The following is a 24,583-nucleotide window of genomic DNA, read 5'->3' as shown; positions in this document are numbered from 1 at the left end:
GGCCATGAAGAGAGCCAATGGAATGTCCTCACTAAAGGCTAGCCTACAGGGCTACCCAGCCAGGGAGTCCATCGACAGCCACGAGAGTGAAGTAAATCTCTTTACGAGCCACACAGCCTTGGCTATTTTGCTCTAGTAACGGAAAGCAGAAGTGTGCAGAGTCCTGGGCCCAGGGTCTGTTTCTGGAGGAGCTCAATAAGATACATCTGACATCTCTCAGTTATGGAGTCATTTAAGGGACAGAGGAGTATCTGGGGCCTCCTTGTTGTGGGTATTGCTAGAGATGGCACAGGAGTATGGGTGAGCTTGGTGGTCGCCATCGAGCTGTTCTTTCTTCCTGGGAACAGAGCTAGAAAACCACTCCCATTCTACCTGACGTGGCTTCTGTGGAGTGAGGGTCAGTGAGGAAATGGCCCTGTCATGCCTTCTCCAGCTCTTGCCTCTTCCAGCTTAACAGATGGATGTCACAGCTGAGGGACAGCCACATCTATCAGATGACAGAAGCATCTACAGGATAGCTTTGAATCACATGGCTTTGAATCCATGGAAGGAGAGCCAGTGCATGGAAACTTTTAAGAGTTAGACCTTCTGTGGTGCTTGCACTGTGATGTGTCACGGAGATCATTTGTCCCAGCAACCAATCTCGATGTGTTCAGAAGCAGGGTCTTTGGTTCTCTCTTCCTCCGATTCCCACTCTCTGAGTGTCGTCAGCAGGCTGAGCACTGCACAGGGTGAGAAACGGAGGCCTAGAGCCACAGGCCTAGGAGGTGACTCCAAAGCCAGCAGGACTCCAGGTCTTCCCAACCCACCCCTCCAGCTTCCTAGTGTGCCACACCATTGCCAATGGCCAGTGCCTGCTTCTGGGTCTGTCCTTACTGTCCCTCAGCATTCTGGGGGATGAAGCTAGGCTGTGAAGGGGAATGTCTTGGCTGGTCTTCTTACTTCCCTGTCCCCTTATTCCCTATCCCTACCATTAGGCCATGCATCTGTCCCCAGAAAAGACTTCCTCTGCCCTATGTATCCTAAACCCTTACAACTCAGAGGCTGGGCTTCCCTTCCCCCCATTCTGATTCCTGTATAATCCAGCCATTTCCTTCATGCCCTATCTTGGTGTCTCTCTTGGTCCTGGGCTCCTCTCTTGGCCTGCTTGCCCTCTCTCCTCCTCTTCCCTCTCTCTCTTTTCTCTTCTTCTCTCACCCATCCCCCCTTTCTCTCACGATCCTGTTCAGTCTGGGCCTGTCCAGATACCTCTGACTGTGCTCTCCCTCAGGTCTACAATAACAACCTTCTTCTCAACCATACCTAGGAGCGGCCATGTTTTCATTTTTGATTCAGTCACCCACAGTGTCTCTATGCTTTGGGGGGGGGGGGTCTAAGCTTCTGAGCCTGCCTGTTCTGTAATCGAGGGTTGTAGCAGTTTCCTATGACTTAAGGCATATCAATTAGGGCCCCTGAAAATAGGACTCAAATGAAAAATACCGGCTACCCAGTTAGGTGGGGGGAATTTCAGGTAAACAACAGGTAATTGTTTAGCACAAGCATATCTTGTGCAACTTCTGGGACATACTTACGCTGCAATAGTGTTTTTCTGAAATTAAATCTTAATTAGGCATTCTGTATCTTAGCTGATGGTCCTACCTTCAACACTTAGTAGGCACAAGCAACAGAAGAGAAGTTACACAGGAAAAATCAAACAAGTATGAGCAGGATCTGAGAGAGGGTGGTACTATCCCTGGCCCAGAGTTGTAGAGGGGAGAGCCTATGGAGAATCTGCCCAACTGGAGATGCACCCAGGATAGACTGGTCCACTAACACAGCTCAAAGAGGAGAAGGAACTGGAAAGAAACAGCCTGACCTGGTCTCATTACCCCTACCAGTGACCCTTGGTTAAGAGAGCAAGAAGCCTGGTGATGCTTTGGCCAGTGTAAGGAGAGCCTGGCAGCTAGCTCTTGGGGACCAGCACAGAGGAAGCCATCTTGCTTAATCCTCCTTGGGTTCCATCCCCTCATACTTACAGAGGACTGACCCTGCCAGGCTGGATGCAGACAGTGAGTGTGGGCAGGGTCTCAGATGCCACATACAGCCCGAGATCCCTGCCCCCTCCCCCGGCTCCTTGTGCTTCTGGCCATAAAGAAGCCCAGTCAAGGCCTGTAGATGTTACCAGATGCTAGTGTGGCCAGAAGACCTCCAGTCCCCCAAGGCATCACTTGAGTCACCTGAAGCTTATCACGTTCTCTGGTTCTTCTGCCCTAAAGTTTCTCCTGAGATTTCCAGCATCCTCCCCTGCCCCCCAGGGCCTATCTTCTCCCACCCAAACCCCTGTTTCAGCCGCTGTCTCTACACAGACCGTCCCCACTGCACAAGTTCCCAAACCTTGATCTAGAAGGTCCTGGCAGGCAGGCTCCCACTTGCCTCTGAGTCTGGGAAAACCTTGTCTTAGGTAGCAGAAAGTAGAGAAGAGGTTAATTCTTCCTAGCTTCCCCTCTGCCTCCCAGCCCAGTGTGTGATTGCAGAGCCCCTGACCCTGTGTTCCTAACAGCCTTCCCCGGGATGCAGCCCAGGTTCAGGCATGACCACAGTGTCCACATGGCCCAGACTTCTCCTGTCTACACTTGGTTCCCTTTCCCTTGCCTTCTGGCTACACTCAACCCCAAGAGGCATCCAGGGAATTCATGGTGTAGCACTAGGAATAGTCTACAATTGGGAATAACATACTTGTGTCAAGACTTACCTGCCACAATTAGGACAGTCAGTGGGAAACCTTCTAGTCTCCTCCCTAGCCCTTCTACCCCTTCCCTGGTCCTTCCATATGGCCCTTCTCCATCTTTCTCACCTCGCCTTTCCCTTCTGCCCGCCCCCACATTCCCCTTCATCCTTCTTGTTGACCCCTCTCCTCCCCTCCTTCCACCTCTTTGTCCCCATGCCTCCTCCCATTTGCCTCTGTTCTCTGCAGGGCTGGGTAGGGACAACATCCCAGCAGCTGACACTGCTTCTGGCGCCCAGTAGGGCTTGTGACATTTGAGTTATGCTTCGGGGATAAAAATAATAATGGCTACATTCATTGGATGTTAGCCTCAAGTAACCATTGCCCTAGACATCCTCACTGGGACCATGGACAGTAAGGGGTAGGTGGGTGGGGCAAGGCTAGAGGCTCAGAGGAAGTCATTGCATTGACCCAGCGGCCTCCAAGGCCCTTGCAACCAGCTGGAACCTGCTTCTGTGAGCAGCCTTTGCCTGAGCCTGACAGATACCTGGGTCAGAAACCAGGCCACTGGATGCAGTGGCCAAGAGATGATTCAGGGCTTGTGGCACAACAGACAGTTGATCCTGCTGGGGCAGGAGTGGCACTAAATATAGGGTCGGAGGCCTGAGGGCAGGACATAGAACAAGCAGCCAGCTGGCAAGCCAGGAAGGCCCCAGAACAGGCCCTGCACCAAGTTAGAGTCAGCTCTGGTCCCTGGAGCCTGTCTGACGGTTCTCTTGTATATCAGGACAGCCATCCTCTTAAATATGCCCCGGCTGTCAGCAGGCCAGACCTGCGTGCCCGATCACACGCTCTGCAGGGCCGAGCCAGGAACTATGACAGTGCAACTTGGAGGGGAGGTTAGGGGACTTCTGCATCATCAAGAAAAGTGCAAACAAGGGGAAGGAGGGCAGGAGGGAGGAGAGAAAAAGAAAGATATTTGCAGTGTTCAGACCCTGCCATTAGCTGGTCTGGCTAGGGACAGCCAGGGAGGCAGAGCCACTGTACCAGGGAGCTTAAACTGTCACCTCTGGACCAGGGACAGAGGAAGCAGCACAAGTCCTCTTTCCAGACACTGGTCCCTGAACTTTAACTGGGTCATGCACGAGGTCACCTGTGCACAAGCAGGCAAGGGTTTGTGCTCTCCGGGATGGGGAGTACACAGCACATACAAGGCCAACCGAGCTGCTCAGCGATAGGCTGTGGTGGAAGGAGAAGCAATAATCTGTGGTCCCAGCGCTCAAAAGGAATATTCTAAAACAATTACCCTGGCTTTTAGTTTCCATTTTCCAGACAGTTCTGGAGCCACAATCCGCACACCAACTGGTTTATACTTAGAACGTTGATTGTTGTGAGCGTGGGCACAGCGGCAGGCGGCTGCTCAGCTGTTCTCTGAGGCCCTGAGTTCAGGACCAATTCTGGCTCTGTTCCGTGGCGCTGGGGATTGAGTCTAGTGGGTAAGCACTCTACTACTCAGTCGCATGTTTAGTCCTGAAAGATATAGCCCAGGATGGCTTTGAACTCATGATACTCCTGCCTCATTTCCGTAGCATTTGCCTACAAGCACGTAATTGAGCACCGTGACCTGCATAGTTTACATGCTGGACAGCAGAGTGTAGACTTTCTTTCAACCCTCAGGACTCCTGATAGGAGAAGGTCTGAAGAGAGTCACATAGAACTTTCCTGAAAAGCTAGGCCCAGGTACTTTCTGATGTGTCAGGTGCCTCACTTGTTGCTGTAAGTTTTGATACTCCGTGTGGACATGCAGGAGACCACCCGTGCATGCCCCTCCCCCAACACCTGCAGCAGGAGAGAGACGGAGAATAATCATTTTAGGGGGGGAAAGGGGACCTGGTCTCCCCACCCCATCTCCTGGGGTTATCTTCTCATTGAAGAATGAAGAGTCTGTGCTTGAGGCAGGACAGCCAGACTTGCTCAGCACTCGTGGGCGCATGTGTAATGGGGCCCGAGACCAGCGAGGCCGAGACTTATTTGAGTCCCCCTCCTGTTCTGAGGAGGACCTCTACCCTTCGTGCTGATCAAGGCTGGTTCGCTGGTTGGCCCTTCCATGCTGCTTTCATGCTCGTGTGACCTTCAGAGCTGGTTTATGAGCCGTTCTGTGGCTTGCCCAGTTATGTAACAGTCACAGGACTCGGGGAAATGCAAACATCCAACTGCCTGCCCTGAGCGGAGGCCTCTCCCCTCCTGTGTGGGCTTCCTCCCAGAGCACACCAAGGGCACCGTGCAGGAGGTGGAAGGCAATGAGGGGGCTTTGGCAACGCCCTTGCCTCTGGTCACTGAAGGCACATCAGCTCCACCCCCCATGGTGACAACCAAGATGGCCTCAGGCATGTCAAATGTCCTCTTCAGGAAAAGTGTCCTCAGTCTCCAACACTGGCCGTGCATTCTGTCTTTGTGAGGAAACGTAAGCTACTGGGAGCCCTTATGTTTGTGAGTCTTCATTCCAAGGGGTAAACATGTACACTATATATACATTATACACACATATAATAATATACAACATAATAAACCATATGTGTATTTAATATATGCACACACCATACATGTCCATATGGCTATATATGTGAAAATACATATAGGATGCTTACAGCATTATGAATAATGCATATGTAAAATTTAAACCTTGCAATCTTTCCACAAGCTGTGGGCATGAGCATCTTCTCCCTTTTTCGTAGATCAGAGGGGGTAAACGAGTTGTTTGAAGTCACACAGCTAGCAAGAGCTGTATCAGGCAGATAACTGCGGGGCTGTGGCTCCGAGATACCGTGCTTCACAGGGACACAAACAACCATCACCTTATAAGTGACCCTGTGCTGGGAGTAGCCCTAGGACTGACAGTCTGTGGGAAACAAGCCAAGACAGCATTGACACTCAGGTCGCTTAGACTTGGAAGTGGCTGTTGTGAGCCTGGGGCCTACTGTCATCCCTCCAGACCTGGACACCACTAAGTGTTTCCAGCTCACCAGGGAGAGCAACTTCCAACCTCCCAGATGTGGACGTCTAACCTGTCTCTTGGCCTTGCTGTGTGGCAAGAGCTCATGTCCATCTGCTCAACTCAGGTCTCGGAGGCTGCAGCTCAACGGGATTATCTAAGAGTGCTAGGGATGACCCGAGGTTCCTACCGGGCTGAGCCTTCCTCTGACTTTATAGTTTCCCTTCCTCTGAACAAGGGTGTGGTTCCTTGGGAAACTGAGGCTACATACCTGGGGCTCACCCTGGCTGGGTCTGGAAGGTCTTCAGAGAGCCCGGGTTCCTCTCCTGTGATTTCACGATGACGACATCTCCCTGATAGCACCAGGGGAGGTCCAGAGTGGAAGCATTTTGCTCCATCCCTTTAGAAGGGCAGAGAAAAGGATACAGCCCATTTTGGGGACATCAAAATCTCTGGCCCTTCCCTATGTCCCAAGCCCAACTTCATACCATGACCCAGCACCCGCAGCCCAGCAAGCCCAGGGCCTTCCACAGAAGGCCCTGTCAGTCTGGCACTCTACAGTGATGGATGCTCTGGCCCCTCGGGCTCCCTGGGGAGCAGGACTGAGGGTGAAAGCTGAGACCCACAGCAGCTGCCCTATGGCTGACTGTCCCTGCAGAGGGCCCAACGGGTGACAGCTGCATGTCCAGAGCTTGGTTCCCTACAAGCGTGGCTCCGTGATGGCTGGCTGCTAGATCTTCGTCTTCCTGCCCTCTCCCTCCGAGTTATGCAGGAGGTCCAGAGGATGCTCTGATGCAGCCAATCAGAAAGGTCGGGAGCTGCTGTGTGCAGCGGGATGAGTAGGGTCCCACACAGCCTCTCTAGTCTCAGGGGAAGGAGCTGGCCCTGCACATTCTGCTCTCGCCCGGGGCGCTCCCTCCAGCTGGTGAGCAATAGAAGGTTCCCAGCCCTGCTCTGAACATATTTATACTTGTGGGAAACCTGTTCCCAGCAGCTCACTCGGTCCTGTGGGCTGCACTGGGTTTAATTTAGTCCCCAAGTTCCCCAGGGTGGCCCAGGCATCATGAGATCAACCTCACAGGGGGCCAAGTGTCTTGGCCAACTGAAAGGACCAGCAGCCCCTGGAATAACTCAGTCCCAGGCTCCCTGGAAGCCTTGGCCTCTCTGATCCCCGAGCAGTTGGAGGGGACTTCTCTTCTGCAGGTGGGTGTGGGAGGAAGAAATGTTCTCAGACTATCGCCTGCTCAGTTCTGGGGGGCAACTTGAGCTCTGAGATCTGGCCATGGGGACCACCTCACTTTTATTCTCAGAAGTCAAGGCTACAGATGGGTCTCTGAGCTAAGAATAGGCTGGGGTTATCTGCCTCTAGGGCCTATGTGGAAACTGGGGATGCAGTAGACATATTCTGCTGCAGGGTGGTCCTGTCTATGCAAGGCTAGTCTGGTATACTGAGCAGCCGAGGGGCACCACAGTGCTACTTAGTCAGCCTGTCGATGGGGAAGGTGCGCTCCCTCCCTGGAGTTTGCCTCGACTCTGAGGACCCTAGCACTACCCACTTCAACCCCTCTCACTGTGCCCCCTGCTGCCTCCCAGGACTGAGCCTTTGCTGTTTCCTGACCTCCCTTCTGAACGCTCCTAGAGCCAGCCTTGGACTCTTGTTTATTTCTCTTCATCTCGGTTATATGAAACCAAAATAAATTTCTATCGAGGTAGTGAGGGCCCCAGCCAGGACATCGGGCTACAGGGTGCTTAATTTAGCTGTGATGTTCCACTCTCGGGCTGACGTCATCCTGAGGCTTGGCACTGTCCCGGCCCTTTTCATGACCTCTGTCTGGCTCTTCCCTGCATTGCTCCTTCCGTCCTTCCTGAAACAGGGGTCACTGGCAAAAGGGACGGTGCCGGGTTTCGAACTTCACCACTCCTTTGGGTCCTGCAGGAGGGATCCCACAGTTCCACGGAGGTTCTGGGGCTACTAGAAAATTCCTTCCTTCTGATCTTCTATGTGCCGGCTCTCCTACAGTTTTTGTGTCTGTCCCCATTCAACTCCTTCCTGTCCACTGGAAGATAGCTGCTAGGGCTACTCTTGGACCCTCCTTGATGTTGGTGACCATGGAATGGTCTCCAGAAATCACCAGTCCAGGTTATCAGATGCTCAGTAAGATTAGTTATCAGGGACTTGCAATTAAAATGGCTTACTGAACACCTTCAATCCATCAAGAAATGGATAATACTCAACGGTGGGAAAGGCCACGTGCGGAACATGGAGTGACTGGAACCATTACCAGCACTTGGGGGTATAAGTCAGCACCTCTGGAGCCCTGGGTTGGGGCATCAGAGATGCAGTAGTGAGGCCCTGCTGAAGCATACCTCTTCCTACTGGGCCATTCTGTGTCCTCCGTATCCAAAGCCCAGGTCCCTCCCTTTGTCACAGGCGTGTCTCTACTGCAAGACACAGGCATCTGGTCCCACGGGCCACTGTCTTCAGTGTGAGGATTGTTACGGCCTTCTTTTCTGAGTGTTCAGAGGGGTCACAGCGTCTCTCAGGGTCTCAGTTGGAAAACAAGGGGTCTGGACAGAACATCCAAGGGCTCAACTTATTGTACGCACGTGTGAAGCTGTCAGAAGCAAAGGAGAAAAGCCTCCCAAGCTGCAGGCCGACTTTTAAGAAGATATTTGCGCTTGGTTCCGCATATTGGTAGCCCCAGGCCCCAGTGACATGAAACCATGATCTCATTCCATCCCATGATTTGTTTGGTTTAAGGTTTTTGTTGTTTTAGATGGGGTCTCACTTGGTAGCCCTGGCAGTCCTGTAACTTGCTAGGTAGACCAGGCTAGCCTTGAACTTAAAAAGATCCATCTGCTTCTGCCTCTGCCTCTAGAGTCCTGGGGTTAAAGGTGTTTGCCACCACACCTGGCCCACCTCATTATTCTGAGGGTCAGGGGTGTGTAGGGTCAGCCTGGATGATTAATCTCTGCCACTGTCTGGGGCACCTGCTGGGTTCCTTGCTCAGGGTTTGCAGCCATTAGCTTCCCTGCCACCTTCCTTCTCCCTCAGTGACTGGCCTGGGACCCTGCTTGTGGTAGGCAAGGACTTTCTCACAACATGCAACTACAAATGGTCCCACTGCCTAGCTTTGGATGTCTACAAACATTACTCCCCCTGCCTTGTGTTCCCAAGTACATGGCTAAGGACAGGGAACCTCCAAAGGAGAAGAGGGAACAGACTTTAGATCACCTAGTCCAGAAATGGAGATACTCTTTCCCAGACCTGGGGTAGTAGGTCCGCTCTGTGGCTGACCCTTTCTGGGATTGCAGAATGCTCTGTGCTCATTGGTCTCTTGCTTTGTGCCCTGGCCTGTGTTCCTTGGCTCCACCCCAGATCATCCAATTCTGGACAGCTGGTGTCACCAAATGTTAGCCTTGGCCACCTGCTGCATGCTCAACACTGACCCTTGAATTTTCTCAAGGGTATTATGCAAGGGTCTTTATGCACCTCCCTCTTCCTGTCTCTCCTTTAGGGATCTCCTTCTTTCTCCCTTGCTTTATTCTCTTTCTCTATTCTGTGTCTCTTTGTGCGCCCTCCCCGTCTTGTCTGTCTGCATTTCCCTCCTCTCTAGCTCCGGCCTGGGTAGTTCTAGAAACATACCCATATATGGGCTCCATGTCAAGGATCACAAATGATGACATCACGTGAGTGCCGAAGCCCGGGATGCTCTCTGAAGCGGGAGCCTGTCTCCCGTGCCCCCGGAGGAGTGGAGGGCGGGATCACAGCTTCCTTAGTGCAATCTTCAGAAGGGAAATCTGAGAGTCATAACGTCTTATAGCTTGGCTTGACATCCCTGGTCATGCGGTGGGCCCGAAATAAACTCCCTGCTTCAAAGGAGAATGTTTCAGAGCTGCCTGGCACAACAGCTGGAAGCTCAGGGCCAGCACAGGAGGCAAACTCAGAGAGCATGTTCTGAAGTCAGACAGTCAAGAGAATCTCTTTGTTGCCTAGACCTGTGCCCCTGCCACAGAGCCTCGCAGGTAATGCTTGCTTTTGACTTGGTCATTGGAGACTTTGAAAAGAATTGCTGGGCGGGCTGGGACCTGCAGCTTCAGGACTCACTGAGACCTGTAGCCAAACTGTGCCCATGCCTCTGCCTCTCTTTGTCTCTCTCTGTGTCTCTGTCTGTCTCTGTCTCTGTCTCTCTGTCTCTGTCTCTGTCTCTGTCTCTCTCTCTCTCTGTGTCTCTGTCTCTGTCCCTGCCCCCCTCTCTCCCTCCTCCCTTCCCTCCCTTCTCTCTCTCTCTCTCTCTCTCTCTCTCTCTCTCTCTCTCTCTCTCCCCTTCTCTCCAGCTCTGCACACCCTGGAGACTTTGGGTCTGGCAGGCAGGCAGGCTACCAGCGCTCTGCACGCATGGTAGCTATTCTTCTGGAGGACTCTGGGTTAGTGTGCCACTCCGTTGTGTGTGCTTCTAAACATGGACGTGTGAAAAGAGTGAGCACTGATGCTATTGTCGGGTGTGTAGGGTCTCCGGTGGTGTCTGTGGCAGACAGGTGCCCTTCGGAAATACTTCCAGGCTGAGCCAATGATGGGGGTTTTCCTGCAAGAGGACTCAGTGTCTGTGTCACTAAGAGGGTTACACATGAAAAGTAATGTGCGGCTGGTGACGACCTGATGCCAGGGGCTCTGCATGCCATTTCTGGAGGCTTGGGAGAGGGTGAGGAATGAGAAGTGTTACCTAGAGGAGAGTAAAGAAAAACTTCATGGGAAGCAGAGATAAAAAACTATCTCATATATACACACACGTACAGGCACATACATACACATGTGTACGTGCACAAACACCGTACTTAAGAAGGCAATAGATAATCTTGGAAGGACAGACAGGATGTTGTGGAGAGCAAGGGGTCTCTGAGTAGAAGGACAGCTGGGACGAAGGGAGACGCCAGCTGAAGACAGGGCTGCCGAGAGAAAGACTCCCCGAGGTGGGAGGGAGGAATGAAGCCTTCATGGAGGCTGAGGGAGGAACGTTCACTCCAGGACCTGGGGGAGATGAAACATAGTTGCAAAGTGTATGCGCTGAGGGAGAAAGGTAGGGTTTTATCTCCAGCTACATCTTGCATTGCCAGGGAGATGGACTGACATGAACAGGCCTGGGACAGCATGGAGGGACAACAGGGATGTGACTTGTGGCAGGAAAACTCTCCTTCTTCAAGCAGTCCGTGTAAGGCAAGGTTTGAGGGAATTCAGAGGGGCTCGGAGAGAATGCCAGACCAGCCCCCAGCCACAGCCCGACCTTAGCCACGAGTGCTCGTTAGCTCATTCTTGTTCAAAACATGGATGTGTGCCCATCAGAAGGAACCATCTCATATTTCTGGTCCTTCTTGGCACCTGGAGGCCACACCTGGTATGTGTGACCACCAGTGTTGGGAGTCTTGGGCGGTAACTGGGAGGATCGTCTTTCTCCTCTGCGTGGGGGTCTGAAATGGTTTCATGATGTAGAACAATTCAGTTCATGTTAGCCAGAATCCATCAAAGACTTAATTAGGGTGAATTATGTCCCTGACCCCTCTCAAGGCCACCATGAGTATGAGGTAAATGTTGACACCCTTTTCAAGATTTGGAAACTGAGGCTGTGAGAGGTTAAGAGGCCGGACAGCAATGGGATGCTGAAATTAGGAATCAAGGCTAAGCTTCTAGACCTCAGGGGCTTGCATTCACAGCCACACTCCCTCAGCTTTCAGGCTGACACTGTGGCGGTCAGCATCTTTGTGAACCCAGCAGGACCTTTCCCTGATACCCTCACAGTGTTGTCAGGCACCGTGTGTTGTCCACAGACTAGATCTAAGAATCCTCCTGCAGGGGACACAGAGTGTCTCCAGTCCTCCCTCTTCTAAGCTGCAGAGTCCTCCACTGCCTGGAGGGGGAGGAGCGGCCAGCCTTGCCCACCCATCACTGTCACCTCAGGCTGCTGGCAGATGGCAGAGCTCGGCATTTCCAGAGGCTAGGCAGAAACTGGGTCAGGGCCCTGGAATACTGCGTCTAGCCCTGTGGACTGAGCCATACTGATGTGTCTGGATCCAGTGCAAGAGCCTGAGACGCTGCCAGGCCCTGCAGGGCCTGGAGGCAGGGGAGAGGCCCTGCACTCTGGCATGTGAGACAAAGGTGACCCGGTCCTGGAGAGGCAACAGTAGAGGGGCTTGGGGGTGGGGGATAAGGGGAGCGAGGCTTCTCAGAGTCTTCTTAGCTACAGCTCACATCACAGGCAACACCTCAGTGGCCTCTAGCTCTGTGAGGGACTAGCTCTTTAGAATACAGTATTTGTACAAAACCTAGAAAGGAATTTTTTTCTTTCTGCTTTTCTCCCCCCACCTCTCTCTCTCACCCTCTTCCCTCTTCCTTACTGTCTTTTTGAGGTGGCTTTTCTCAATGTACTCCAGACCTAGGATTCCAGATGACGAGAGAGAGAGAGAGAGAGAGAGAGAACACCCCAGATTTGGACAAAGAAAAGGAAGGGCGTTCCACCCCAGATGGAGCCTTGGTTCCTACTTTCTGTATAATAATTCTCTGGTCTGGTGTTGGAGTGTGGACAGAGTTAGCTTTGGGCAGAATCAACTCCCATCGGGACCTCTCTGGGCCTCAGTTTCCCCTCCATACAAAGGAAGAAGAGTCCTATGTGGTGATACTGACTGCATTCTCTAACTCCAAGCAGATCATATCACCCCTTCCCCCACACAGCCACTGATCTAGTCTCAGAATGCCCAACGCCTTGACACCCCAACATCACAAGCTCGGCTGAGACCAGCATCAAAGCTCTGAGACTAGCACCGAGTCCTGGTGTGCTTAGATGCTGCGATGCCTGTCCCATGTGCTTTTCCTGGAGAGACACCAACAAATGTCCACTCACTCCAGATAGGGCTCTGACAACAGCCCAAAGCACGACTCCACCCAAGTCCAGCTTGGCCAACCAATGAGTCATTTACAGAGCAGGGGTAACGGGTCACATTCAAGAATGTGGGTGACCCCAAAGCAGAAAGTCTCACCCTAACAGAGACTTCCCCACAGCTGTGTAGATGGAGTCGCCCTGCTGTTAACCCTCCACAGTCTATAAAGAACTAACACAGTGGTTTTCAACCTTCCTAATGCTGCAGTCCTTTAATACGGTTCCTCATGTTGTGGTGACTCCCCCACCCCCGCAACCATAGTTACTTCCACTGCTACTTCATAACTGTAATTTTTGCTACTGATATCAGTCTGGGTTTTCTCATGGTCTCTGGTAACTCACGTGAGAAGGTCGTTTGACCCCAAGGGGTCGCGACCCACAGGTTGAGAACTTCTGCTGTAGCACCTCCTGCAAACAGGACCACCTGTAGTTTGGCGGAGTTGCATGTGGCTGGGAGGAGTGTACAAGGGAGAGCGACTTGCTATCTCAGATTTGGGTCACTGCCTCTTCTGTGAAGGAAGGTCAACAGGCTGCGTCCTGAGGATCACTTGCAAGGAGCATTAGCTCCTTTGATGACGATGATCAAATGATTGCTACACTGAGAGACAGGGGTCTATAAAAAGGCCCTGATACCGGAGGCCCTTCAGCCCCATCCCTTGCCGTGGTGGTTTGAATGAGAAATGCCCTCATAGGTTTGTAGATTTGAAAACGTGGTTCCTGATTGGTGGCACCATTTGGGGTGGGGCGGGACTGTGGGGAGGTGAGGTTGTTCCAGAGGATGTGCGTTTCTGGGGTGGGCTTTGAGAGTTCCTGGCCCTACTTCCAGTTTGCACCCTGCATTGTGCTTGTCCTTGAAGATGCGAGCTCTCGGCTTCCTTTCTCTTTTTAGTGCCTCCCCTGTGTTGCCATGGTTCCCCGCCATGACGGACTCTACCTCTCTGGAACTGTGAGCCAAAATAAATCCTCTCTGTCATAAGTTGCTCTGGGTCACAGTGTTTCATCACAACAACAGGAAAACAAACAATTCACTTGCCAAAGGCCCACCCTGGGATTTTGACCTGGGTCTCATCTTAGTGAGGGGAGCAACACGGTTGAGAAGGGCGAGGTAATAAGTCGCTTGTAGGAACTCTTGCCATCGTCCTTGGCATTTACGGACCGGGGTGTCTGGTGAAAAAAGGGACAGGTAGATGTGTCCTTGGCATTCTGAGCCTCAGTTTCCCTATCTGTAAAATGGGAAGGGAATACTCCCCAGGTGCTGTTCTTGCTTGTTTCCCTGTCGATGTGATAAAGATATTGAGTGAAAATAATCCTGGGTTGTCCTGGGTTTGGGGTTGGGGCTGGTTTGGCTTTCACTCCCATATCGCAGGGAAGGCAGGGCAAGAGCTCAAGGCAGGAACCTGAAGGCAGAAACTGAAGCAAGGATCATGGAGGAAGACTGCTTATCGGCTTGTTCTACGCTGGCTTACTTAGATTGCTTCCTACACAGTCCAGACCTGCTCAGCATGGCATTGCCCACAGTGGGTGGGGCCTTCCTTCATCAATTGAATGTCCACATGCCAATCTGATGGCCACGTGCCAATCTGATGGAGGCAATCTCTCAATTGAGAGTCCCCTCTTTGAGGTGTCACTAGTTTGTGTCAAGTTGACAAAAACTAATCAGCACAGGCTGAGAACAGTCTGTTTTTAAGATCACCCGAGGTTAAAGGTCTTGGGACACTCTGGAGACCTTGAAACTTTCACAACAAATTAATGGATATACACACACATATAATATGGTATATATTACATGAAGGATTTTATTATATGACCAAACTGCAAATACATTTGTAAGTATACATTTATTAGGTGTGCACAGATAATAAACACTAATAGACAATCTTTTAAAAACAGTCTTTATTCCCATCCCCAGCTTCCCTTAAAACCTTAAAAGGTAGTGAGGCAGGGGGTGCTGGGGAGAGCAGGGGGTGCTGGGGAGAGCAGGGGTGCCATGGAGGTGGTTCAGTGAGTACAACCACGGCCACACAACCACGAGCACCAGTGATGGGATCCCCAGAACCCATGGAAAAACCTGGCAGGCATGGCAGCTGCCTGTGATCTCAGTACATAAGAGACAGACCCATGGGCAAGCTGGCCAGCTCAGGTGCTGACAGCCATCCTTTACACTGAAGGAGAAGCCTGGCTTAGGAATCTTTTCTCTTTGTCCTGTCTTCATGTTAAATGGAGGAGTTCATTGAGAGACCCTGTTTCAGTAAATTAAACCAGGACATCCAATGTCACCCTTAGGTCTACAGGCACACGTACATGTTCACCTCACATGTAAGCACACCTGTGAACCCACATACACAGGTACATCACACACACACACACACACACACACACACACACACACACACCTCTCTGTCTCTGTCTGTCTGTCTGTCTCTGTCTGTCTGTCTCTGTCTGTCTCTGTCTCTGTCTCTGTCTCTGTCTCTCTCTCTCTCTCTTTCATGTACAAATGCAAAAAAGAAAAAGAGAAGCAGCAGTTATGTGAGCTCAGAGTCTGCCTTCTAGCCCCTCTCATGTCACCTCCTGCCACCAGACAGGAAAACAACATCCCTACTACACACTCACAATGCGGCCCAGACAGTGGCAACCATGAGTGTGCACACTGGTGGCAAGCCTCCTTCTCTTTGGTTGGCAGAGCAGCTCTGGGTGACACCTGACTCAGGAGCACAGCACAGCAACTCACCCTCTACATGTATGCTCCAGTGCTCCATGACCCCACACTGAAAACACATACTGCGCTTGCCCTGTGACCTCCACTGTTGTGTACCTCAAGAACCCCCCGAGTGAGGGTCTCCACTTCCTGTACAGATGGTCGCCTGTACGGAGTGAAACTGGGACATCGAGGAGAAGGGAGGCCAGGCAGATGGTCCCCCAAGGTCTAGGATGATTCGAGGGTAGAGGGCTGGGGATTTGCAGCAGGCTGGATGAGGGTGAACATGGAGCCCACCTGTCCCAACTCTGACCAACTCTTGCCCTGCCACACTGCTCAGTGGACATGGGGGCCAGCTTAGGTGCTGACAGCCATCCTTTTCACCCAAAGAGAAGGCTGTCTTGGGAATATTTTTTTTTTTGTCCTGTCTTCATTTTAAATGGAGGAAAACCAGGAAGAGGGTAAGGCCATCAGATGGCCCCTCTGAAAACTGCCAACCAGAGCAGGTCCTGAATGGACATGAGGAGGTGGAGGCTGCCCCCGGGGAGCTTCAAATCATATTCAGATTTTCCCAGTCCCTCGCTGTGTGTCAGCTGATGTCTCCACATCTGCTGTAATATCATGCATTCTGCAAACACAGCTACAAACCAAGGCTGTTAGCAGCTACTTCACGGCTGCAATCCCGCACACGTCCAGCAGATGGCAGGGCAAGGCTAGAGCTGTTAGCAAGGGGCCCCAGTTCAGAAACCAGTCTTCCCGTGGAATTAAACATTATTCTGATTCTACTGTTTATTCTCCTGCTCTTATTAAATACTTCTTGTGTGCCTGACCTTTGGTTAGGTCCAGGGGTTTTGACAGGAATATGAAACTATTTTATGAGTTTTGTAGGCTGGTAATCCATTGCAAGCAACCCAGTCCGCAGGTAGTCTTGAAGGCCCCTGAGAACCTGTGCTCCTCTGTAAACACAGCACATCTCCCCTCACACCTAATCCAGGTCCCTGGCCAGAGGCGCTGGGTGCAAGAGAGCGGGGCTTTCCAGACACGCCTATCTGTTGTGTTTCTTCTTAGGAAAGCCAGAGTATGATCGTCTCCCACTGTGGCCCCTAACGCTACACACAATCGCACACAGGAGGCTCCAGGACTAGCAGGAGACAAGGCTCAGTCATCTTTCGGTGCTGTTTCAATCCTCATCACAGCTCCCAGTGACCCCACATTCTCCGTGGCGACTCCACCCCCTCCCTGGCGCTTAGATTTTCTGCTATTTTCCTTTGAGCCATGCGGGGCGGGGGAGGTTTAGCCTAAAATTTGAAACCCTCAACATTAATGAAGTGGCTGCCTCTTGGTGTTTTGGTGGCAAGCCATTTGGATGTCCTCTCAGAGATGGACCTCTCTCTTGGGTACCAGTTAGCCAGAGCCACAAGGACAGCCACACAGCAAAGCCGTCTTTAGACCACGCACTGGTAGCCAAGGTCCAAACCTGCAGGTGAGAAAGATTCTCTGAGCTACAGACCGGAAATGCAGGCTGCGCCACAGTGGGTCCCACTCAACTGAGGGTAGTTCGGGGTGGGAGTAGGTGTTGCTCTCCCACTGGCTGAGGGGGCGTGTCTCATCGACTAGACAGGAATCCCTGATGGATGGAGCTGGTCTACTCTCAGGAGCCTGATGCATTTCTTCTTTCTGGGGGCCCAGGCTGCAAGGAAGCAAGTCTTGTGGGAAATTGCTAGTTCCCCTGGGCAAGAAAGAAGAGATCTCTCATGTGCCTGGTGTGTCACCCCCAGTCGCTTCCCCTTGGGAGAGCAAGTCATGAGGACTTAGGCCCAATATCTGAGGGGAAGGAGAAGGACCACTGTCTCTGGGGGAAAGGACATGAATATTTGCCAGAGTAGAATGCTGGCACTTGGGGGGTGTTCCTCAGAGGCCTCTTGTGACTTGAATGCTCAGCCAGGGCTGAGAACCATTGACCTGTGATCACGCTGCTGCAAGCCAGTCAATATCACAAGTCAGGCTGATTCGATTTCATCTGCTGACAGAGCTTCACTCCCCCTGCTCCGCTCTCTCTGAGGCATTTGTATCGTTTCGAAGAGAGTCTCTGTAATGAAATTGTTGCGATGGCTGGTTTTAACTAGAACATGAGATCCCAAGCATGAGCCCATGTCTGACTCATCGGAGGCATTCTCAGCCCTCCCACGGTGAAGAGCAGTCTTGATGTGCCAGTGTGGGACACAGCTGTGACTGGATGGGAGGAATGTGTCCAACATGGTGTGGCCTCGTGAGGCAGGAGTCAGAATGTTGAGATCTTTGTGTCCCCAGAAGGGTGCCTGACCCAGAGTAGTTGCACAAGAAATAATCTATCAGTTAATGTATGCAGTCATACCTGTATAAACAGATGGGCTTCCTGGAATGGAAATGGTGAGTGGGTAGATCTGTGCTCAGATACGTTTAAAAGGGAATGGGTAGGAGGAGCATGTGGGGATATGTGGCTTAGGAAGTGGACAGACAGAAGGATGTATGGTGGACAGATGGGTAGATAGGTGAGTAGATGTATGGTTAGAAGGTCAGATAGGCTGGTGGATGATGCTGCAAGAAAGGGCGGAGGGGGTAGTGGTTGAGTGCATGTATTGGTCAGTGAGGAGGAAGATGGGTGGATGGCTATGATAGTCAGATAGACATGTGGGTGGATAGGAAACTGAATGGGAGGATGGATGGGAGGACGGAGGGAGAGTGAAGGGGAGGATGGGTGTGAGGATGGGTGTGAGGATGGATGGGAGGGTGGGTGGGGAGGGATGGGAGGATGGGTGAGAGGACGGTAGGAGAGGAAATGGGAGAATGGGTGGGAGAGTGAATGGATGGGTGGTAGGATGCGTGGGCATAGCTGTAGTTGGGTAGACAGATGCATGAGAGGATAGTAGATGGATAATGGTTTCAACGATAGGGGATTGGTGAATAGATGAGCAGATATTTGGCTGTGAGGATGGGTGGATGCTTAGACAGATGCCATGGCCAAATGAATGAATTTCAAAGAGTGAGTGAGCTGTAGAGATGGTTCAGTGGTTAAGAGCACTTGCTACTCATGCAGAGGACCCGGTTTGGTTTCGAACCCTCATACCAAGTGCCTCACAGCCACCTGTAAACCTACCTGCAGGAGCTGTCGGCATCCGTCCTCCGTGTTCATCCACGGTCAGGTGTACATACTGACGAGCAGGCACACACATACATGTTTAAAAATGTGCAATCGCACAGTCTGCCCTGGGCAAACATGGTTGCCCTGTGAAACACTCAGTGACCGGGGGTTTGGTTTCCTCACAGGGACTGGTCACCTGCCGTGTGCTGGCTGCTTCTGAGTCACTCTTCTGGAAGCTGGGGCAGAGGTGGCCAAGATGGCGACTGAGATCTCCACTCGGGGCAGACAGCGTGCCATTGGGCATGAGGAATACAGCCTGTATAGCAGCCTGAGTGAGGAGGAGCTGGTCCAGATGGCCATTGAGCAGAGCCTGGCAGACAAGACTCGGGGCCCAACCCCTGCTGAGACCTCTGTGTCCTCTCAGACCAACCACCAGCCAGGCCATATCCACCCATGGACCAGGTAAGTGAGGAGAAGCTAATGGAGGGTAAACAGACCCCTGGGCATCCCTCAAGCTTCAGATGCCCCAGGATCTTCATCCTGAACCGAAATATCCGGGTCTCTGACCCCTTAGCCGTCTGCGTTTGTCACCTAAAGCCACTCTTGGGTGTCACAGTGGCATGGGATTCAGGACACCTGTGGCCCACGTCTTTGACATGAAATATTGTAGTTGCTTATAACGTATGTAATCCCACTAAGTATTTAAACTCGTCACTAGGTCACTTTTAATTCCAAACACAAATGCTCCATGACTAACAATGTTGTAACCAGCAAGAAAGACGGTCAGTACGGCTCAGTGCAGACGGGTTTTTCAAATATTTTTGATCCGAAGATGGTTGACTCCATGACTGTGGAACTTCTGCTCTCTCAGGGCGGATTCCCTGTGCTTTCATTTTTTAAAAAAAAATTCTCTTAAGAACCTCCTAAGGTCTCTGTGTTGAGGACCTAAGCCTAAGGCCCAGGGTCACAAGGCTAGGAACTTCAATTGACACTCCGAAGCTTGGGCTTGGCCTGGCCTGACTGGTTTATGCTTGGATGCTGGGGACTGATACTCAGTGGGGCTAGAGCTTCCAGCTCTGTCTGGGCAGGAAACACACCTGCAAGGCAAAAGGGATCTGCCTGGCATCTCCATCCTGCCCGGTCTCCATGTCTCCCCCTTCCTCCCTCCTTCCCCCTCTCCCTCCCCCTCCCCCACCCCCTCTCGCCTCACCTCATCTCCCCAGCTGGGCTTGCTAACATTATGACCCGAGGCCACATGAAAAGCCACTAGCACAGTACCCAGTGCCACTTAAGTAGCAGAAGAAACAAGTGAGGCTTTACATCATGTTATAAAAATGTATGTTTTTGTGGCAAGGCCAAATTACATAGCTCAAGCTGATCTGGATCTCAATCGTGTAGCCCAGGCTAGCCTCAAACTTTGAATCTCCCTGCCTCGGTCTCCCTATTACTGAGAAACAAGGCTTGTACAAGCATGACTCACAATTTATATATATTTTATTTCCAAACAGCATCATTTGTACTAATCACCAAAATAAAAATTATACGCGAGGGGCTGGTGAGATGGCTCAGTGGGTAAAGGTGCTTGCTGCCAAGCCCAATGACTTGAGTTCGAACCGTGGTACCTATGTGGTGAGAGGAGAGCCAACAAATTGTCCTCTGATTTCCACGAGGGTACCACGGATGGACGGACAGACAGACAGACAGACACGCGCACACACACACACACTCTAATGTTTATCCCTTGTCAAGCTTTTAAAATCATGTGTATTTCCCATCCATAGCAGCCACATTCCAAGTGTTCATCGGCTACACAGGGCCAGTGGCTACCAGATTGGGCAGGACTGATCTGGGGACACCTTCTTTGCAAGGGCAGCCAGAAGGGTACTTGGCCTTTGCTCTTCAAGCGCTTTTGGGAAGAAAATATATAAATTGTGAAGATGCTTTTGCTGCCCTCGCCCATCCCCCAGCCAAGGTTGTGTGTGTTGGAGGAGGGGTGTGAGGGGGACAATGGATTGCTGTAACAGATGAGAGCTAATGCGATGTGGGCCATGGCCCTCAAATCTCGTTGTCCCCAGCAGTCAGTGACCCCCATGAGACCTTGGCCTTGGGAAAGTCCCCCACTCCCTCAGAAGTTCTGCTTCCTTGTCTCGCAACTTTAATGTCCAGATTTTGCTAAGATGAAACGCAGCGGACATGACTCTGAAGTGGGAAATGAACCATCTCAGCCCTGTGTCCAGGTTGACAACTGTCAATGCTTATACCAAGTGACACTGTTTCCTGCCAATGGTAGTAACCTGTATCCAACAGGCTGGGCCAAGGCCTGGGCACCCTGTTCTGAGAGGCCCTTGTCACAGGGATGTCAGGCAGGCTCCTTGGGGAAGAGAACGAAGCCTTCAGGCTCCTAAGCTACCCTGACCACATCCCATTGGGGCCTCAGAAACCCTGTGCAGGGACCTGGCTCATCTGGTTCCTGTTTTGGCTGGTTCAAGTCAAACTCAGGTTCCTCTTTCTCCGGAGAGGACCAGATAGAGACGGATGGGACTGTTACAGGAGCCACACATCACTGAGTGCCTGCAGCCTCCTCTGCAGCTCAGGAGCCCCTCCTGGGGCCAGGCAGTCTGTAGTTTTGCTGATTCTGCAGAAAGCCTTCCTCTTGCTCTCCCCACTTTGAACTAGGCTTTAGGCTCATTACATCCCCCTCCCCTGCAGAGGTCTAGGGTCCCCGAGACTCATGGCCAGAACCAGAAGTTAGAGAGCCTACAGGACCTAAGAGCTCCTCTCGTCTCTATCTCTGGATATTACAATATTATCAAATAGACCCAAGACATCATACAGGCTCCAGGGGGCTCCTCGTCTTCCTCAGGGTCTCAGGTTAGCCATCCCTTTCTCAGTGAGTCCTGCCTTAACCGTTTTTCTCTGTCCTTGTGGCTCCTGTGTGGATGGCCCTGGATGTTACCCGTAAGCCTCATTTGCCTGCTTCTGCCGGGGACTTGTGAAATTCATTTGGGGTTTCAAATGCCTGCTCCGCTTTCTGAAGCCTAGACCTGACCGTGTGGCAAGTGGCCACTTATAAGCAAGTGCATGGGTGGATAGAAGGACAAGGGAGGCCATAAAAGGAAGGTGGCTTCGGAAGTTCAATGATTCCTGTGTCGTTTACCGATATGCAATGACCACTTCAGGTTAGCTACCCCATTTCAGTGAGCCCTGACCTAACTGCTCCTTACTGTCCCTTCCCAAAATGTCGATAGCTGAAGCTTGTTCATCTCAAAGTATACTCCTCCTCCTCTTCTCCTTCTCCTTCTCCTCCTCCTCCTCCTCCTCCTTCTTCTTCTTCTTCTCCCCCTCCCCCTCTCCCCTCCCCTCCCCCTCTCTCCTTCCTTCTCTTTTGGTACCTTGGCAAGAACACGGCTGCACACTCTCAGATCCTCCTCTCCGCCCCCATGCTGTCTTCTAGCAGAAACCTAGTGAAGAAGGATGGAGGCTACTCTACTCTGCAGCCTTCATTCACTCCCCTTGCTGTTCCCAAGGTGAGGAGTCCCTGGGACCCCAACCTCATGACCACCTCAGCTCACAGAGTGGCTTCTGTGTCAGGGTAGGAGAGTCTCTGGAGAGCTTCCCAGTGACACGGTCTCTTGGGGACTAGGAGACATTGTTCGCTTGTACTCCCTGGGTGCCTTTGTTATTGTAGGTACCTAATGCATATTTTTAGGCAAATAAACACTTCAAAGCCAAGAACGCACTTTGGGAATGTACCTTGTCATTGTCTTTAAAAGGGAGTGCAGGGTCCATAGGAGAACACTGCCCCCCTATAAAGCATGAGGTCTCTTTTTAGACCTCCCCACAATCAGGTGAAGGGCCAACAGTCATGAAAGTCTTTTGCCAAGCCTGGGCCCCGTGAGCTCCCAAGAGGCATACCTTGCTTCTTATCCAATGGGGAACTTGGGTCCACATACCCCTGAACAAGAGAGCCTGAGGTTTCTATGGAGAGGCAACTGGAGCTGATCTTCAAAGCCTTCAAGTGCCTGCACTTTACTGAAGTTCGCTCTTCTCAGAAGACCAAGGAGGGAAACATAACCTTAGACTTGCTTGGAATGGGGTGCATGACTGCAGATGATTCCAGTCAAACCGCAGCCTGTGCTGGGTCCATCCTGGCACCTGGCCATACCCCCCCCCCCAAGTGTGCGGCCTGAAGGAGACAAAAGCTGAAGGAGCATGGGAAGCCTGCAGGGCAAGCCCAGCAGTGGTGCTTGCTGTGTTTCAGGGAGGAGCAGACAAGCCCTACCTGGACCTCTTTAGGTCATAACCTGTAGCCACATCCCACGGAAGCATGTTCCTCTCAGATGACTCAGCCCAGCGGTTAGCTCTGCTGGGAATTCCCCTGCCGCAGCCAGCAGAGGGGAAGTGGGGCCTTCTACTTGCTTTGAAAGCACAAAAGTCCCTTGGCTTCCCATGCAGCCTGAGACTGAGAGCCTGGGTACTGTAAGCAGCCACGAAGCTGACCCCCAGACCAAGGTCATGCAACCCGAGTTCAGTGCTCTTAGAATGAGTTTTCTTTCTGTGATCTCAACCCTGTCCTGCAGCTCTGTGGGTGTGTGGCCTTGTCACGCACCTGTGGCCCCTGAGCAGTTAAGGATCCACAGTACTTGACCCAGAGGTCTGCAATCCCAGTCCTTGACACCAGGCTTGGGACAGAGCCAGGGCTGTCACATTGCAGAACCTAGTATGTCGTCCTCTTCCTTCTGCCAGAATGGGGACGACGCACCTCGGAAGGTGGCAGGAGTGTGCTTGGAAGGGCTCTGAGGAATTTGCGTTGCATGCTGGCGACCTGTGACCCAACCGTGACCTTACATTCCATCAGCCTCAGCTCCTCGCCTCAGCTAGTCCTTGTTGTCAGCACTTCACATGGAATGGTTCCCATTTCAGGTGAAGGTGGCAGTTGCTTTTTTTAACCCGTGAGCATCATTTGCTGAAACATTTGAATGGTAGCTAGAGACTGGAGGCCATATGGACTGGGAATCTTGGGGCTTCATGGAGAGCCCAGACCTGCTGACTACAGAGCTAGCCTGGCCTAAGCTGCTCTCCTAGGGCCAGGAGGAGAGAGGGGAGCATTGGGCCTGGGCAGACAGGCCAGGTGAGACAGGCCGTGCACACCCTTATCTTGAGTGATGGTTCTTGGATCTGTGTCACACTGAGTACCATCTACCACATAGACAGTAATGCACACCCACCTACCCCCCCCAGTTTGGTCCTGACCCCACTTTGCAAGTAAAGAAACATAAGCACAAAGTTGGGGAAGAGTCTATACACATCCGAAGGCACGAAACCAGTGTGGAGGTTATGGAGCAGATGGGAGGGTTCGAAGACAAGAAGAAGCCAGGTCCTGGAGGATGGGGGCGGGGTCTTAGGTGCTGTCTGAGCCTCAGCTCTGTTTACCTGCCCCATGGGATCCTGAGCGGTGCCCACTCTCAGCTTGCTCACCCATGACAGGCAGAAATATTAATGCCAACCTTAATAAGAACAGAAGGAAAAGTACTGACTGGGTGCATCAGTCAGTGCCTTACACGGCTTGGAGATATGTGTAGAAGGATGTAATGAGTTGGGAGACAGGAAGAACAGAGACATAGAGGATGGGGGTGGCTGGGCCTCAGCCTGATTTGAACCAAGCCTCTTCTCTTCTCTCCTCTCCTCTCCTCTCCTCTCCTCTCCTCTCCACTCCTCTCCTTTCCTCTCTTTTCTTCTCTCTCGGGGGCCTCTACTCTGTAACACAGCCTGATTTTGCTGAGGGATCCACAGAGTCTGAGGCCCTACCCTGCCCTGCCTTATAAGGTCAGGATCCTTCCCAAGGTCCTCTTTACAGCACCTGGTACCATGGGGTACCAGCCTCAGAATGAGATCCTAGACTCCACAGGCAGGGCCCTGCCCCCCTGTCTGGGAAGCAAGGGGAGAGTGCTTGGTATAAAGGTTGACCTGCTAGGAGATGATAAGGGTTCTCGAAGTCGGTTGCCCCTGCAGCCCCAGACAGGAGCAGAGTGACTGGCTGCCCCATTTCCAAGATGCCTTCTGGTAGAGTGGGATCAAGGCTCAGTATAATGAAAGCAAAATGCAATGTTGGCTTGGGTCAAGTCCTCTCTCTGTGTTAGCT

At 52.0% G+C, this 24,583-nt stretch overlaps 1 protein-coding gene across 1 annotated transcript in view; it reads left to right on the top strand.

The window, feature by feature from the left end:
• The first annotated feature begins 9,588 nt into the window (after positions 1-9,588).
• The window catches only part of Asb2 (ankyrin repeat and SOCS box containing 2), a 35,414-nt gene continuing 20,419 nt past the window's right edge, over positions 9,589-24,583 (top strand). The window contains exons 1-2 of the mRNA XM_032908301.1: positions 9,589-9,722; positions 18,627-18,903. Of these exons, the coding sequence (XP_032764192.1) occupies positions 18,698-18,903 (206 nt within the window). The 5' untranslated portion in view covers positions 9,589-9,722; positions 18,627-18,697. The remainder of the gene's footprint in view (positions 9,723-18,626; positions 18,904-24,583) is intronic.

Source organism: Rattus rattus, chromosome 7 (genome assembly GCF_011064425.1).
Source record: "Rattus rattus isolate New Zealand chromosome 7, Rrattus_CSIRO_v1, whole genome shotgun sequence".
In the NCBI taxonomy this organism is placed as follows: domain Eukaryota; kingdom Metazoa; phylum Chordata; class Mammalia; order Rodentia; family Muridae; genus Rattus; species Rattus rattus.
Note: the sequence above shows the minus strand (reverse complement) of the source record. Positions and strands in the feature narration are given on the sequence as shown.